This window comes from Danio rerio, chromosome 9, assembly GCF_049306965.1.
Source record: "Danio rerio strain Tuebingen ecotype United States chromosome 9, GRCz12tu, whole genome shotgun sequence".
NCBI lineage: Eukaryota > Metazoa > Chordata > Actinopteri > Cypriniformes > Danionidae > Danio > Danio rerio.
In genome coordinates this window covers 29,100,635-29,115,320 of record NC_133184.1, presented here as the reverse complement: position 1 = coordinate 29,115,320, position 14,686 = coordinate 29,100,635, and the positions used below count along the sequence as shown (strand labels likewise).

At 36.1% G+C, this 14,686-nt stretch overlaps 1 protein-coding gene across 29 annotated transcripts in view; it reads left to right on the top strand.

Moving 5' to 3' along the window:
* The window catches only part of stxbp5l (syntaxin binding protein 5L), a 235,801-nt gene that overhangs the window by 206,715 nt on the left and 14,400 nt on the right, over nt 1-14,686 (top strand). For 9 of the 29 annotated variants that reach the window (XM_021478738.3, XM_009304752.5, XM_073912148.1 and 6 more), the window contains 3 exons: nt 588-770; nt 8,093-8,191; nt 12,432-12,671. In XM_021478738.3, coding sequence (XP_021334413.1) covers nt 588-770; nt 8,093-8,191; nt 12,432-12,671 — 522 coding nt within the window. 29 annotated transcript variants of the gene reach the window in all.

Sequence of the window (14,686 nt, the reverse complement as noted above, 5' to 3'; positions counted from 1 at the left end):
CTTGAATAACTGCCATTACCTGCAACTATTTTTTCCCTTTCCTTTCCTTTTCTTTCCTTTCCTTTCTTTTCCTTTCATTTCATTTAATTTACTTTCATTTCTTTTACTTTCCTTTATTTTCCGTTCCTTTCATTTCCTTCTTAATTCTTAACTTTTTGTACACTACATTTTCCTTTTGCATAATAATTCCCTCTTATTATCTAATTATCTAATTCCCTTTACCTTCACCCCATTATTTCCATTTCTTTTGCTTTTCCGTTTACCCTTTCTTTACTCATTTTTTTAGAATTAATTTCCTCCTTTTCTTTACTTTTCCTTTTCCAATTTCTCGTCTTTCCATTTCCACTGCTTCCTCCGACCATCCCTCCCTTCTTTATCTTTCTTTTCAATTTCTCCTTTTCATATCAAAATAATTTTGGGCTGATTACAGCTGCTTTTCTGTGACCGCATCATCTCACTATTCTCTCTCTCTCCTCTACGGCTGCATAGTTTTCATCCCACTGCCCTCTTTACTATTCTCTTACACACACTCTTTCTTTTTCTAATCTCGTTTGAGTTTCTTGCTAATGCTATGCCCGTTGTTACAGATCATGTGAATGGACATTGCACTAGCCCCACCTCCCAGCCCTGTCCGTCTGGGAGGGCCAGAGTCCCGGGGGGCCCTGAAGGGCCACGCCTCGCCCGCAGAGGGCCCGGCCGACCGCCCTTCCGCAAGGCCCAGTCCGCCGCATGCATGGAGGTCTCTTTGCCTGTGTCCTCCCTCACCGAAGGTGTGTGCTTGTTCTCCAGCTCCTTTATCCCTTTAATCCATTTACCCTTTACTCCCATATTCCTTCACTGCCCCTTACCCATACTGCATGCTTAACACTCATCAAGGGATACAAGGAGAAGGGTATGGGGTTTTACTGCTGTGTTTTTTGACGCTCTGATTTCACTGCCTGGTTATGGTTTTTATTCCACTTTGTTGGAAAGACTGGTGATTATTAAAGCCCTATGCTACACAGGAAGCTTACCCCTTTTCCACTGAGCTGGTGCTCAACCAGATTTGCAAACCTCTCTTAGCAACATCCTAAGCCCTATCAAAGAGCTGCAAAATGCAAAAAAATATATATTATTTACAAGTCTTAAAGAAAAATCAGAGTATCCTCAGGAATGCTACCCTTATCGCATGTTCAAAACCCATTTGGGATTCTCCTGGGAAAAGTTTTTGTACATATTATGCAAAATCATTGACTCTTTGTGCCCATTCACTCTCATTAGCTCCTTTCACACATACAGACCTTTCCGGAAAATTACCGGCAATTTTCCAGAAAGGGATCATGTGTGAACAGGCCATTTTTGAATTTACCGGTAAAGTCATTCCAGAAATTTTCCAGATATTTACCGGTATCACTGTGTAAAAGGGGTTATTGTTTTTTTCATATAATGTAAGTCAATGGTAATTTTACCTAACATGTCTTGTTATGTTTTAGGGAAAGGAGAAATTCAGAGAGGTTTGAAACGTCTATTTATTTGGAAAGCAGACCAGGTTGAGCTTGTTGGTGCAAAAGGGGTAATAAAGTATATTATGCTTCAGTTAAAATTCTGCACTTTTGCTGAAAATTTGCTGAAATGTTTTTGTGATCTCATAATTGGTTTGTGCGGTGCATTTTAAATGTAAATCCCATTTATCCAGATTGAAATCGCTATTGAATGGGAATAGGATAAATGCTGATGAAATGGGCTTATTATTTTATTAACCAGCCTTTCAAAAGTCATTTAAAAAGTAAAACAAAAAGAATAAGAAGAAAAGAAACGGCACAAACCTTTCAAAGTGTGACTCACAAAAACGACTCCGCTTTTTAAGCTTTGGGGATCCTCTGTCCCTTTTATGTTTGAGACCGTATTTGTGCTTCAAACATGGAGGCTGAGGCAGACACCGCTGTGAGCCTAATTATACTTTTTGTTTTTAATGCTTTTAATTACCACCTCTGCACACAGTCATTCGACAGGTGGGTTGGAGATGTGAATTAAAAAATTAATGTAGGCAGTCTCTGTGCAAGCTAGGGTTCGAGTTTACACAACGATCGTGGTTGTGGGTTTCTTTCTCTTCAGCCTTTTTTCTTAGTGTCAAAAAGAATGCTACAATTCAGCCAAATCTACTATGTTGCTACAAAACACATACATGGAGTTTTAATGCTTTGAACATACTACTATTATGGCTAAATAGGTGTGTGTGTGAAAGTGTGTGTTATAATAATATTCCCTGATTTATCATATCAAAACAAATAATCAGCACAAAAAGTTGAGGACATTGAATGACTAATTAAACACCCCTTAAAAGGGATAATTTACCAAAAAAAAAAAAACGTTCAGTCAATCTTTTTGGGTGGACCCTCCTTTTAACTGGTAACATGAGCTTACACACAGACAAACCTTCATGTCATGTCAATTATTTGTCCTTGTCAGTCATATATGTCCCTATAGCAGATGTCTTGTCCATATTAGCGTGATCTGTACAGTGAAACGCTTCACTTAGATCATGTGCTTGCTAGGCACCAACTTCCTGTCAGTCACTAATCCAAACGCAGCGATAGGCAGAAACTCCTCCTGTGCCGTCATCTGTGTCCATAATCCTGTTTTTGTGAAGGTTGCCAACCAGGACGACCAGTCCAAGTCGAACAGCAGCATATGAATAGTGTCACAAGGATCATGAGGTCATCTCAAGGACTGGATATTTCCCAGAATTGTGCGTTGTGCACTTAAATTGCATTTCTAACCAAACAATCTGTATTTGATTACAGAAAAATTGTTCAAATTTAGTCAAAACGGTTCTCTACCTTGACATTCTGACAGTTTTGCAAGCTCTGAAACTTCCTAGATGCAGCTTGATGATTTTTTAATTGAATAATGTCATGATATTGAAATGTATTCATGCCATTGTAGACTCGTAACATTATTTTTCCTCTCCACTTGGAAAAGTGTTATTGTCCATTAGAGGACTGCCTAGCGCTTCTTTGGTCTCAATGCGTGGCATGCGTCCCTATCAGTGCAGTAACAGGCATGCGGTGCCGCAGTGGGGTCGCTGGGATAATTAAAGGTCAATTAGCATCGAGGAGAGCCAGGCCGTCGCTAATGAGACATGCTACAGGAAGAGAGAGCTGCGGGAAGCTGGGATACGTAGTTTCATATAAACTGCCATTTAGGGTGGAAAGACACACACACTTGACGTAAACAAATTGCTGGAGAAGATGGAAAGTTATAGAAATGTATCACAAGTCAGTGAATAAGTGGTAGCGGATGGGACTTTGAATGCACTGGGAGTGACTCCAGTGAGCCCTTGACAACCCATTATGCCATCGAAATTTATTGAGTCACTTCTCATTTACCAAAAAGATTCATGCGCTGATTCATTTTTAAGGGCTCTTTCTGTACAAAATCATAGAGGAAGTGCTGAGCGAATAAGAATCTTTTGGTGTAAATTTGGTCATTCAGCCCCACACTTGATTTGATTTGAAACAAGAATGATTAGTTCGCTCAAAAGATTTGTTAAAAACACTGATTCTTTTATGACTTGTACAATTTTATGTTAATAAATAGAGGGACTACAGAGGGATAGACTAGTCTTTACAAAGCAAGCATTTTTTTTGTTTGTTTTTATAAAAGGTATCTAATTGACAATTAAACGTAGACTGCTTGGCTAAAACAAGGCTAAATTTAGGCTGTCAATGAAAATCTAATAGATGAAAAAAGAAAATAGAAAAGGCCAGAACTAGATTAGTAGTCAAATAAACAAAAATGAGTGACTACACTTATAAAGTCTGTCTAATCTGTCTATTTGATGTATATTTGATTTTCACTGACAACCCAAAATTAGCCTTGATTTAGCCAAGCTGTTTATGTTTAGATCTCTATTAGACTTCTATTAAACACAAAATTGTTTGCTGGGTGTAGTTGTACATGTTTGTGGTGTAACGGTACAAAAAATTAAGGTAAAGTGCAGTACATACCTTGATTCTGAAGTCAAGATTAGTGTGAAAACTAAATAGTATATATATTTTTCTCCCAAACTGGTTTACTTAAACCTACAGACAATAAAAAAGAAGAAAAAATATATACATAGCTCAGCTAATGCTGTAAACCATACAAGAAAGTCTATAACTAACACATTCCTATAATGTCATTGCTTGCAAGCCATTTCATTACTGTGTTTCCAAAAGTGTCCCAAAAACACTGACTAAGCACACACGATTTTACATGGTGTCACACCATGTTACTGTATTTTATATTTATGTAGGAGTTTTTGTCTACTGAAAGTTCATCAGCTAAAAATATGTATACATAAACAACAGTGTTTACTTTTTAGTTACTAATATGTACACTTACAATACCAATATGTACCTTAATAGTGCCAATATGGTCATTTTAGGTAACTTTTTAAAAAGGCATAACTTTGCAAAAAATGATTTTTTTTATGTTTTGTCATTTCTAATCCAAATATCTAAAAATGCTTGTAAAGCAAGAAGAATTTTAATCTAGTTTTAAGAAATTATATGCCAAAATTAAGTGAGATTTCCCTTAAAACAAGCTAAATATTCTGCCAATGGGGTAAGCAAATTAATTTTATGTCAAAAAACAAGATTATTTTGCATAATTGACAGATTATTTTGCTTGTTTTAAGGGAAAACTCACTTAATTTTGGCATTTTATTTCTGAAAACAAGACAATATGTTTTGCTTGCCTAGAAAATGCTTCTTGATATAAACTTTTTTTTTTTAGATATTTGGACTTGAAACAAGGCAAAAAATCTAAGTAAGAAAAGCATTTTTTTGCAGTGTACCACAGTGACAGGTTTGGTATACCATTGAACACATGGCACTTCTGTCAGAAATTAAATATCCTGGCACTCTAACAAAGGTCTTTAGGGATATGTAGCATATACAGTTGAAGTCAGAATTATTATTATTATTATTATTATTTTTTTGGAGAGGACTTATTTGTTTTATTTCTGCTAGGATAAAAGCAGTTAAAATTTTTTTAAACGCTATTTTAAGGTAAAAATTATTAGCCCCTTTAAGCTTCATTTTTTTTTCGATAGTCTACAGAACAAACTATCATTATAAAATAACTTGCCTAATTACCCTAACCTGCCTTGTTAACCTACTGTAATAAACCTAGTTATCATTGTCTGTCATCGTGGCAAAGATAAAATAAATCATTTATTACAAATGAGTTATTAAAACTATCATGTTTAGAAATGTGTTGAAAAAATCTTCTCTCCGTTAAACAGAAATTAGGGAAAAAAGTAAACAGGGGGGCTAATAATTCAGAGGGGCTAAAAATTCTGAATTCAACTGGATATGTACATAAACAAAACCACAGAAGACAGAATAGACAATCACAGAGGAATCCGACAGACAGAATATACTAATTTCCACAGAAACGTTTGCCTGTTCCACAGAGAGAGGACGCTAGTGGTGTTTCTAATAACAGGTGTGTCATTCGGCTCTCCCGCGGTGATTGACAGTCAGTGACCTCAACCAAAGAGTCCCAGAGAGAGAGAACGAGCGAGCAGATCTGTTCTCTCACCCTTTTCTATCATGAAATATTCACACTAACAGGCTAACAGGATGGATACGACTAATTATGTTCACAGTCCCCGCAGATACAGGTGCCGTCAGTAGAAAAGGTCAATTCGTGTGTCTTCCCACAAACCGAGATGTGATATTGTGTGTAGCCATTCGCACTGTGTGAGATTGTGTGATTGGATGTGTGGCTTTGTGTTCAGTCTGCGTTGTGTTAGATTGTTTAGGTAATGAATGCGGTGTGTCCAGTGTCTTAGTCTGTGTTAAAGGGAAAGTTCACCCAATTATGTCATCAGTTGCTCACCCTCAATGTTGTCCCAAGACCTTGTAGCTTCTGTGGACCATAAACAGAAATGCTTTGAAGAATGTTCATGTTTTTTTGAAATAGCACACACAGTGAAGAGGAATGTTAAAAATGACCACAAAATGTGACATCAGTTCTGAAGCATTAGAAAACATTATGCTATAATGCTACAGAAAGTGATTCATTTATTGTTTTTGTGAACACAAATGTGCAGCATCTCTATTGTTCTTTACTTGATAGGTTTTGTAAGCAAGTTTGAAATGTGATCCAGTCAGATCCCAAAGTGTAAAATCAAGTGGCTCCCTAAACTTTCAAGTCTGCATCTTTCTTCTGTCTTTTTAACAGAGGCCAGCTGAGTTAATGTTGGACTGGATGAGTTACATTTTAGTATTATTTACAGTACCTCTAGTATTAGGATGGTCACAGATCACATAAAAATAAGCCAGGTACACTGCTATTTTTAATCATTTTTTTTTATCTGTCTCTTTTTTTCCCCATGTTTGACCACTTTTTTCTTGTAATGGGTTAGTCTATGTCCAAGCATATGTATAAGGATGGGTAACTGAATTTTTTAAATCTTTCACCTTTAAACCAAATGTAGAGGACAAGATGCATAAACCTGTTTGGCTAGCTAGCATGACATATCCCACAAGGTTTTATTACTTGGTCAGTAATCAATCAAGATACTTTTTTGTGGCTGTTTTTGGATTGACAATATCAATGTGTTAATGCCAGCGGTTAACATGAGTTCTTACTAATAAGCCCGTTCGTCTGAATGGTGTTTGATTATAATTACAATTACATCCAAAGATGCTTCTCCTTCATTCACTTTTGTGAATGTTGCTTTAGCCAGAGAGTTGATGTCATCAGGTGGTATCCAATGATCATTGGGTGTTTCAACCCTAAACCGCAACACCGTCAACATTGATGGGTCAGCAGTGATGGCCAAATCACTGCCTATCAACTCCCCCTGGCTTCCAGCTAAGCTCCTCTCTCCTGCTCCATATCCAGCAAGAAACTCTCTCTGCTGCCTCCCCCATCCTGTGAACAGTTATCTTTTTCTCTCTCTCCCCCCATCATCCCTAGTGTAGTCTGAGAACATTCAGAAACAGTCATTGGAGAATGACTGAACAAAAGTTACTAGATTATACAGATGTCTCATGACAAAAGAATAAAAAAATAAATAAATCAGACAAGAAGACAAAGTAGAGCAGTTTGTTAACCATTTATGAGTTTCCCATAATCTCTATTTGGCTTGTATTTAAGAGTTCATACCTAGATATTGTTTGCTAAAAATAGCAGGTTTGACATGCTGTCCGGGGAGAGAACCTTGAGCTCGCAAATAATTAAGCCCAGGGCTCCCGCCTGGTCAATTAGCATTTAATAGGGTTCGAGATCAGTTCCCCCTGGTAAAGGAGGAGATGGGGTGGAAGGGGGATTCATCCAAAATGTATAAAGCAGTAGGGTGACATCTGTCTATTTATAGGCTTGGATTAATCTGATTGGATTATTACTGATTATGGATGAGGGACAAGCCACAATCAATCATATCACCTGCTCTTCTCGGTACTCGATATTAGTTTGTAAAACTTCACTTAGCATGATTTTAGGAATAAAAATAAGGTTGATGCAAGCATGTGTGGGGGAATTCGATAATTAAAAGTGTAACATTTGAATTATTTTTAATTTAATTCTGTTAATATGGATGGAATTTTGCAGAACAACATTCAAAACCCCAGGACAGGAAATATCTAATCATTCCATCACTAATACAAGTATTCTGAATCCTGTCACAAAGGTTTAGAACAACATGGAGGTGAGTAAACAATGACATAATATTCATATTTTGAGTGAACTGTCCCTTTAATTACTGTCTTCACAAATCCACACACACACAGCTTTAAGTAACCTAACCTTGACTCAATCCCCACAGCCAAGAAAGGATTTCATTGTGCTGACATTTGAATATACAGAGGCATTGTGGGCAGGTTTTCGGGAAAAATTGTAAATCGATCTGTCTTCTTTCTTTCTTGAATATTGGTTTATCTGTTATCTCTTTCTCTCTGTCTCTGTCACTCTCTGAATGCTGTGATGTTCTGGTCGTGTTTATGTGTTTTGGTCTCTGTCTTACATGTGTGTCTATTGATGTGTCGTATATCGTTGTATTTACCTGTGTGTGATTGTGGCCGTTGGCGTGTCGTGCGTTTGTGCGTTCGATGGCTAGGTTATCCGTCCAGACGGGCCATGCTGCAGCAGTTACACGGAGTCAGTATGTACTCTCACGATGAGCATCACATCACCAACTACTCCTGGAGCGAGAGAGGTAAGGAGGGGCTTTTTGAGGGTCACTAGGACCTCTCACCCTGTAGCGTCTCGTCTCGCTCCGTCCCGTTCTGTGGCTCATTTGCTTGGTCAGAATCCTGTTCAACGAGTCTCCACTTTGCTTTTCATCTTCAGGTTGGAACTTACTGTAGCTGTTAGCAGCTGAGCATTATAATGATGTCTGCTTTGTGTTTCACACCAGCCTCTGTTAAATGATCTGCAATGTTGTCGCCTTGTAGTCTTCTGTCCATCCCACGCACTGTGACATCTCCAAGACACAGATTAAATCTAGTCCTGGACTCCGTGCGACAAACATCAAACCGTGCTGTTCAGTCCAAGGCGAGGCTTAACCTGTATCAGGGAAACAGTTTCTGTATGTGATTGTCTGAGAGCGTCTTATTATTCTGCAGATGTATGAGTATTATCAGTCTTTTATGTTGTCTTCAGTGTAGAGGTGAATGTTGTGAGGTTGCTCTTAAAGCAAACGACTTTTTGTGATGCTAGTAATTTAAAATAAGAAATCATTTTAGGGTGTGTTCACACTTATGGTTTGGTTCTTTTTGTTTGGGTCGAAATAAAAGCAGTTTAAGGCCAGTTCATAAGGCCAAGATAATGGAAAACATTTAGAATTTAAAAAATCGTTCTGAATGTAACACGTTCAGACCAACTCTAAAACCATAAAGCTGTAGAGATATGATATAGATGGAATCACCTTCTAATAAACACATTTAATAATGGATGAAGCACTGACAGCCAGTCAGAATTTATTGAAATAAAAAAAGGGCTTCTGCAATTTAAAGCTACAGACAATAACATTACGGAGAAGTACCGGTTGACTTTTTTTTTGCTGCCTCCTCGGAAAATGCTTGGAAAAAAATCTTTGTGTTGTTTTTATCCTACTATACTGACTGTAGTAAAAGATCCACACAATAATGTGAATTACTGTAAATTTATGCACAAAACAGGAATATTGCATTAAGCAGCGTTTCTATCCAACAAGTCAAAGAAAACAAAATTGTCACTTCCCGATTAACTGCTGCCAAATATCAACAGCAAAAACGGAAATTACTGCGGTAAAAGAAGCTGTGTGAATCTTTTCCTTATTTAATAAATAACTTGCACCTTAGAAGACAAAACTGTCAGTTATGCGCGTAAAATTTTTTTTTAATTTATATGCATTTTTTCATTTACATCAATCGATTTTTTATGCGCAAATCCAAAATGTACATAAAAATAGGTGGATGAAAACGTAGCAACTGATTGCTTATTTCACTGTTTGATAAGATATATTACATGAGCTGGATTCACTGGTCAGGTGTGCTAGACAGGGCTGCATTTCCAAAAACCATCATTAGCCTACTAAGGTCACAATTCCATCGTTACAAACATAGTTTGTTGATTTGCCATTTCCCAAATCCATCGCTCAAACGAACATTCGCAATCTGCATCGCAAACTTGTGCTCCTCTGGAGCTATAGTTAGAAACATAGTTCCTGGCTGTGTTCTATTCCCAGTTATCCTCCCTATGCCCTATTTGTTTAAAACATTCTAACATTTAAACTTGGAATGATTAAATATAAAAAAGCATTAAAGTCATCTCTCTTATGTGTAATTTGCCTTCAAAGTATTTTTACATTTTAGTTTTAGAGATCTTCATGTTTACAATTGTGCTCTCTTCACAGTGTGCTTTGAAAACATTGATGTCATTTTGTACACAGCCTTGGCTCATGGCAAAAGCTACAGTATAGGTGAACTATTATTTAAAAGCGGAATTTATGTTACGTCTTCAAAGTTTGTGAAAAAAAAAAACATAGCAAACGTAAATAGTTTTAATCTATAGTAGGTCATTTATTAAGTATCTGTACTGTATATGACATGGGCCTATTGGTTAGAGCATTTCTGCTGTGGTTTAAGTGTGTCAAATTGTAAAAGTAGACTTTTCAAAAAATAAAAAAATAAATAAACATTATCCTATTTAATAATAATAATAATAATAATACTCGTCATCATCATCATTAATATTATTATTAAAGTAGGATTTTTTTCTTTTCTAATAAATATTAAATTTCATTTTCTAATAAACAGCCTCATTATTTATTTTTTAAGATTTATATATGTGATTAAAATATGTGTTGGCTTTTGTAAGTAATATGTTTTAGAATAGAATATGGAATATTCTCAATAATATTTGTAAAGGAAACATCGGCCCAATATCTGCCATTTACATATGTTTCAATTAATATGGAAAGCGAGTGCATGTTTTTAGCAAAACTAATATTGGATTTTATTTAAATTATTTAAATCATTATGGGCGTTGTACGTTATAATTAACGTGGTTCAAATGATGGATCTGCAACAGAAAAACTATGGGTTTTGGTCACTACATCATTCTTTTCCTAAATGATGCATCATACAATGATTGTCACAATTATAGTTATGGTTATGGCTATAGTTGTAGTTAGCGTCCTTTGTGTGAATGGGACTTTAGTCCTGGTGTACTTAGCTTTCGTGTGGTAATTTTTAGCACTTAAGGTAAAAAGATTTATTTTTATGCTTTGATGCATTTTCTCTGATGGAATTTACTGGAAACATTCTGCTCCCTGAATTATTATGTTTGTATGTATGTGGATTTGATAGTATTTTTTTTCTGAGAACATGCAAAGTGTATTATATGTATGTATGATTCAGAGCAGATAAATCTATCCAGTTGTTTGTTATGCACAAATGTTCATACAATAGTTTTCACAGGTTTTCATTTTTTTTTTTTTTTTGATAAAATTGACTATCAGAGTAATCACACCTGAGTATAGGAAAAACAAAACCTACCGTGTGTGAACATACCCTTGATGCATGCAGAACATACAGTTCTGTAAGACATACAGTTCTGTAAGAGAATCTATGCTCTATTAAAACTGTATTTTGTATCTTTTGTATACAAAATCATACATAATTTATATATAGCATGCATATTTTTACTATTACTACTATAAAACAAGTTTTTAAACCATTAAAGATGAGCCATAGTATTAAGTTGTAATAATGGTCTTGGATATAAAACATAACACTACATAGTAGATTTATCTGTAACACAATAAAGGGGAACATACTGTAAGTCATTTATCTATTTAGATTACACATTTATGATATTATTTTATCATATATTATTACTGAGCTCATTTCCGTATACATTTACTCATATGTGTATTAAATGGTGTCATTTAAGGGAATGGCAGAGGGAAAGAGGTTTATTAATATTGTTACAGAGACCTATTGCGATATACAGTATGATAAATGTTGTCGTCATCAGTAGCAGCCACATTGTTTTTGCTGTTTATAATACAGCTTACAAACATGCTCACAAATGACTTTCCTTCCCATCACATCACTTGTTCTGACATTGACAAATGTCTGTCAGCATTTCCTCGTAATAAGTTCACGTTATGTGAACAAAATACAGTTTTGTTTTGCAGGATAAACAAGATCCCCAATGGAAAACATTACTCAAATTCTAATAGAATATTCTTCTCTTTTATTGTTACGCAATACATAACACATCAGTCAAGACACTGAATGTCACACAGGATGTGACAATTACAACAGCCAATCTTATAATACCGTAATACACATCATATTGCAAAAATAAATTATATATAAAAGTTTTTTTCCAATGTCATCCTTGAGTTTGAAATAGAGAAAGACAGTTTAAATAATTAAATTAAGTGTAAATCAGGCAAGTCCAGAACGTTTTTATGTCTGGGCCTGGCTGAATGATTATGCAGTGGATGTGAACCTGGAAGCAATTCAAGGTCAAAAGGATGGTAAAGAAGCCAAATGGGTTTAAAATAGTGAGTGTGCTCTGTGTGTCCTCTGTGTATGTGAGTGAAATCTGTGACATGTCTGATCATTCGAACAGGAGATTTCTAAAATGTGCTCACTCAATAGATGTGCCACCCTGTCTTCTACGTACATTATTTGTTGAATTATGAATGATCTATTTTCATATCAGTTGCTTAAGGAAAAGGTCAATCTTGATTCTGGTGGATGATTTAAACACATATGGTGTGACTCCACTTTCTCTTGATCCTCTTTTTAACAGCTTAAGGATTCTTCCCTTTTCATGTTCTTATATATCTCTCTGTTGTTTATCCTCTACCACCTATTCATCTTTCTGTCTTTTGTCTTCCATCTTTCCTGACACTTCTCATCTCCCCCACCCTCTTTCTCTCTCTTCCCTTCTCTCAGAGAGTCGAGAAAACTCTTTCAGCCGTTCCCGGAGCTCTAGCGTTTCCAGCATAGACAGAGAGACTAAAGAGGCTGTAACAACACTGCAGTTTGCAGAGTCATATGGGCGCAAGTCTGACTCCCTGCCTACACCGTGTCTGTGGGTGGGCACGAGTCTGGGCCTGGTGCTCATCATCCCAATGTCCATCCCTACGGACGAGCAGGAACGTCAGGAAGACCCTGTTACTGTGGCCCCTACTGGTATCTTTTCATTTATTCCTTCTCTAAATTTTGAATGCACCTGAATTCAACATTTAGAGGTAAAATATACATTAATTTTCTTCTTAGAGAATATATAGTCATTAGTGGTTTTAAAGCCAGTCTTGTTGTGGGCCCTTAAGAGGTTAATTGATAGTATGAAGCCGCTTGCTAGCTAAAAAAAAACAGCAGAAAACCTTATAGAAAACCCACATGAGCTTTACATGCATTCACAATTTTTCAAGTGAAACTCGTGTGATCATGTTTCCACGTGTTTACACAACAATATTTAAAATGTTTCACAAGTTTCACATATTTTGCATGTACAGTAAGTGCACTTGCAAAGCCTACAGCATTATTTATCTTTTCCTGCTTCCGAAAACACCTTCATTTTCAAAATTATTACTCCTATGTTTTGGTATTTAGCAATAAACTTAAACTAAACTGTTTTTATATCTATGATCAGCAGCTGTAAATGGATAGTTTTGTTACCGCCAACATTTTTAATTTGATTTGTCATTTACATTGTATCATGTGATTATAGTTCCCTTAATTAAACTGCTTCAAGGGCACCTATGATGAAAATCAACTTTTGTAAGCTATTTGGATTGAACTGTGTGTGGGTATAGTGTGTCCACTGTCATATTGATAGTGATATAAACACAATATGTCTCTTTTTTTTAATTTATTGACAATAAAATAGGATTCAAATCCCGGTGATTTTGAGGCCCACTGCAACGTGATGTAGGATTGCGGTTTTCCCCGCCCACGGAATTGATTGACAAGTGCCATGTCTCTATAATAACATGTCTACACATGTCTACAGAACATTTTGCAAAGAAACTGCGATTAAAACATATGTTAAAATTCTCTGTGGTCAGAATGTAATTCTTAACCGATATAATCACCACCGCCGCATGGTGTCAGTAAATGCGCATATGTGTGTGTACTGCAAACGGCATTTGTGTGTGAGAAAAGGCTTGAGTAGACTGCACCACAAATACATCAAATAAACTTACTTGGTATTTTTGACTATAGTGACCTTATTTCAGCTTAATCTGTGTCTGTCACTATCACTGACGGCTGTTTATCTGACGTAACGCATAAGAAGCAAGCAGACACGCACTTTGGAGCGGTGGGCGGGGAGAAGCAGTTAATTTAGATTTAGAGCCACAGGTTGTAAAAACAGCTACACAGCCCTCAGACACCAAAATGGGCAGATTGTAAATTATATAATAAATAATCTGAAGGGTATTTTGAGCTGAAACTTTACACTCATTCTGGAGACACCTCTTATCTTACATCTTGTAAAAGAGGTAAAATGGGTGCCCTTTAAGCAATAGTTCACCCAAAACTGGAGTTTTGTCATTATTTACTGTCCCTTTACTTGCTCAGAACCTGTTTGAGTTTTTTTTTCTTCTGTTGAACACAATAGACAATACTTTAAAGAAAGCTGATGACCTGTAACCATTGTATTTGTTTATGGAAATCAATGGTTACAGGACTTCAGCTTTCTTCAAAACATCTTTCTTTGTGCTCAATAAAAGAAAAAAGCTCAAACAGGATTGGAACAAGTGAACGATGAGAAAATAATGAGTAATTTTTTATTATAGGTGAACTATCCCTTATGTACACTCTCTTGCACCTTGGTCTGATTTACACTCTCAGAAATAAATGTACACAATCTGTCACTGTGGTGGCACTGGTGCTATCTCCTCCAAAATATATATGTTTCAATCTTATTAGCCATTAATGGATGCTTTAAGGTACATGTTTGTACAGAAACAGTCTATATTGGTACCTTAGATGTATACATTAATATACCCAAAGGGTATATACAGTATTAGTTTCTAAAAAGTACAAAATTATGCTATTTGAAAAAATAACATCCCCACCAATGTGATAGCTGTTGTCCCTTTATTTCTGAGAAGAATGGTAAAAAGTAATAGAAAAAAATACTTTTGGAATCAACACTGCTGAAAAAGTGGACGAGTTGCAATGTACGCTATCACTATTTT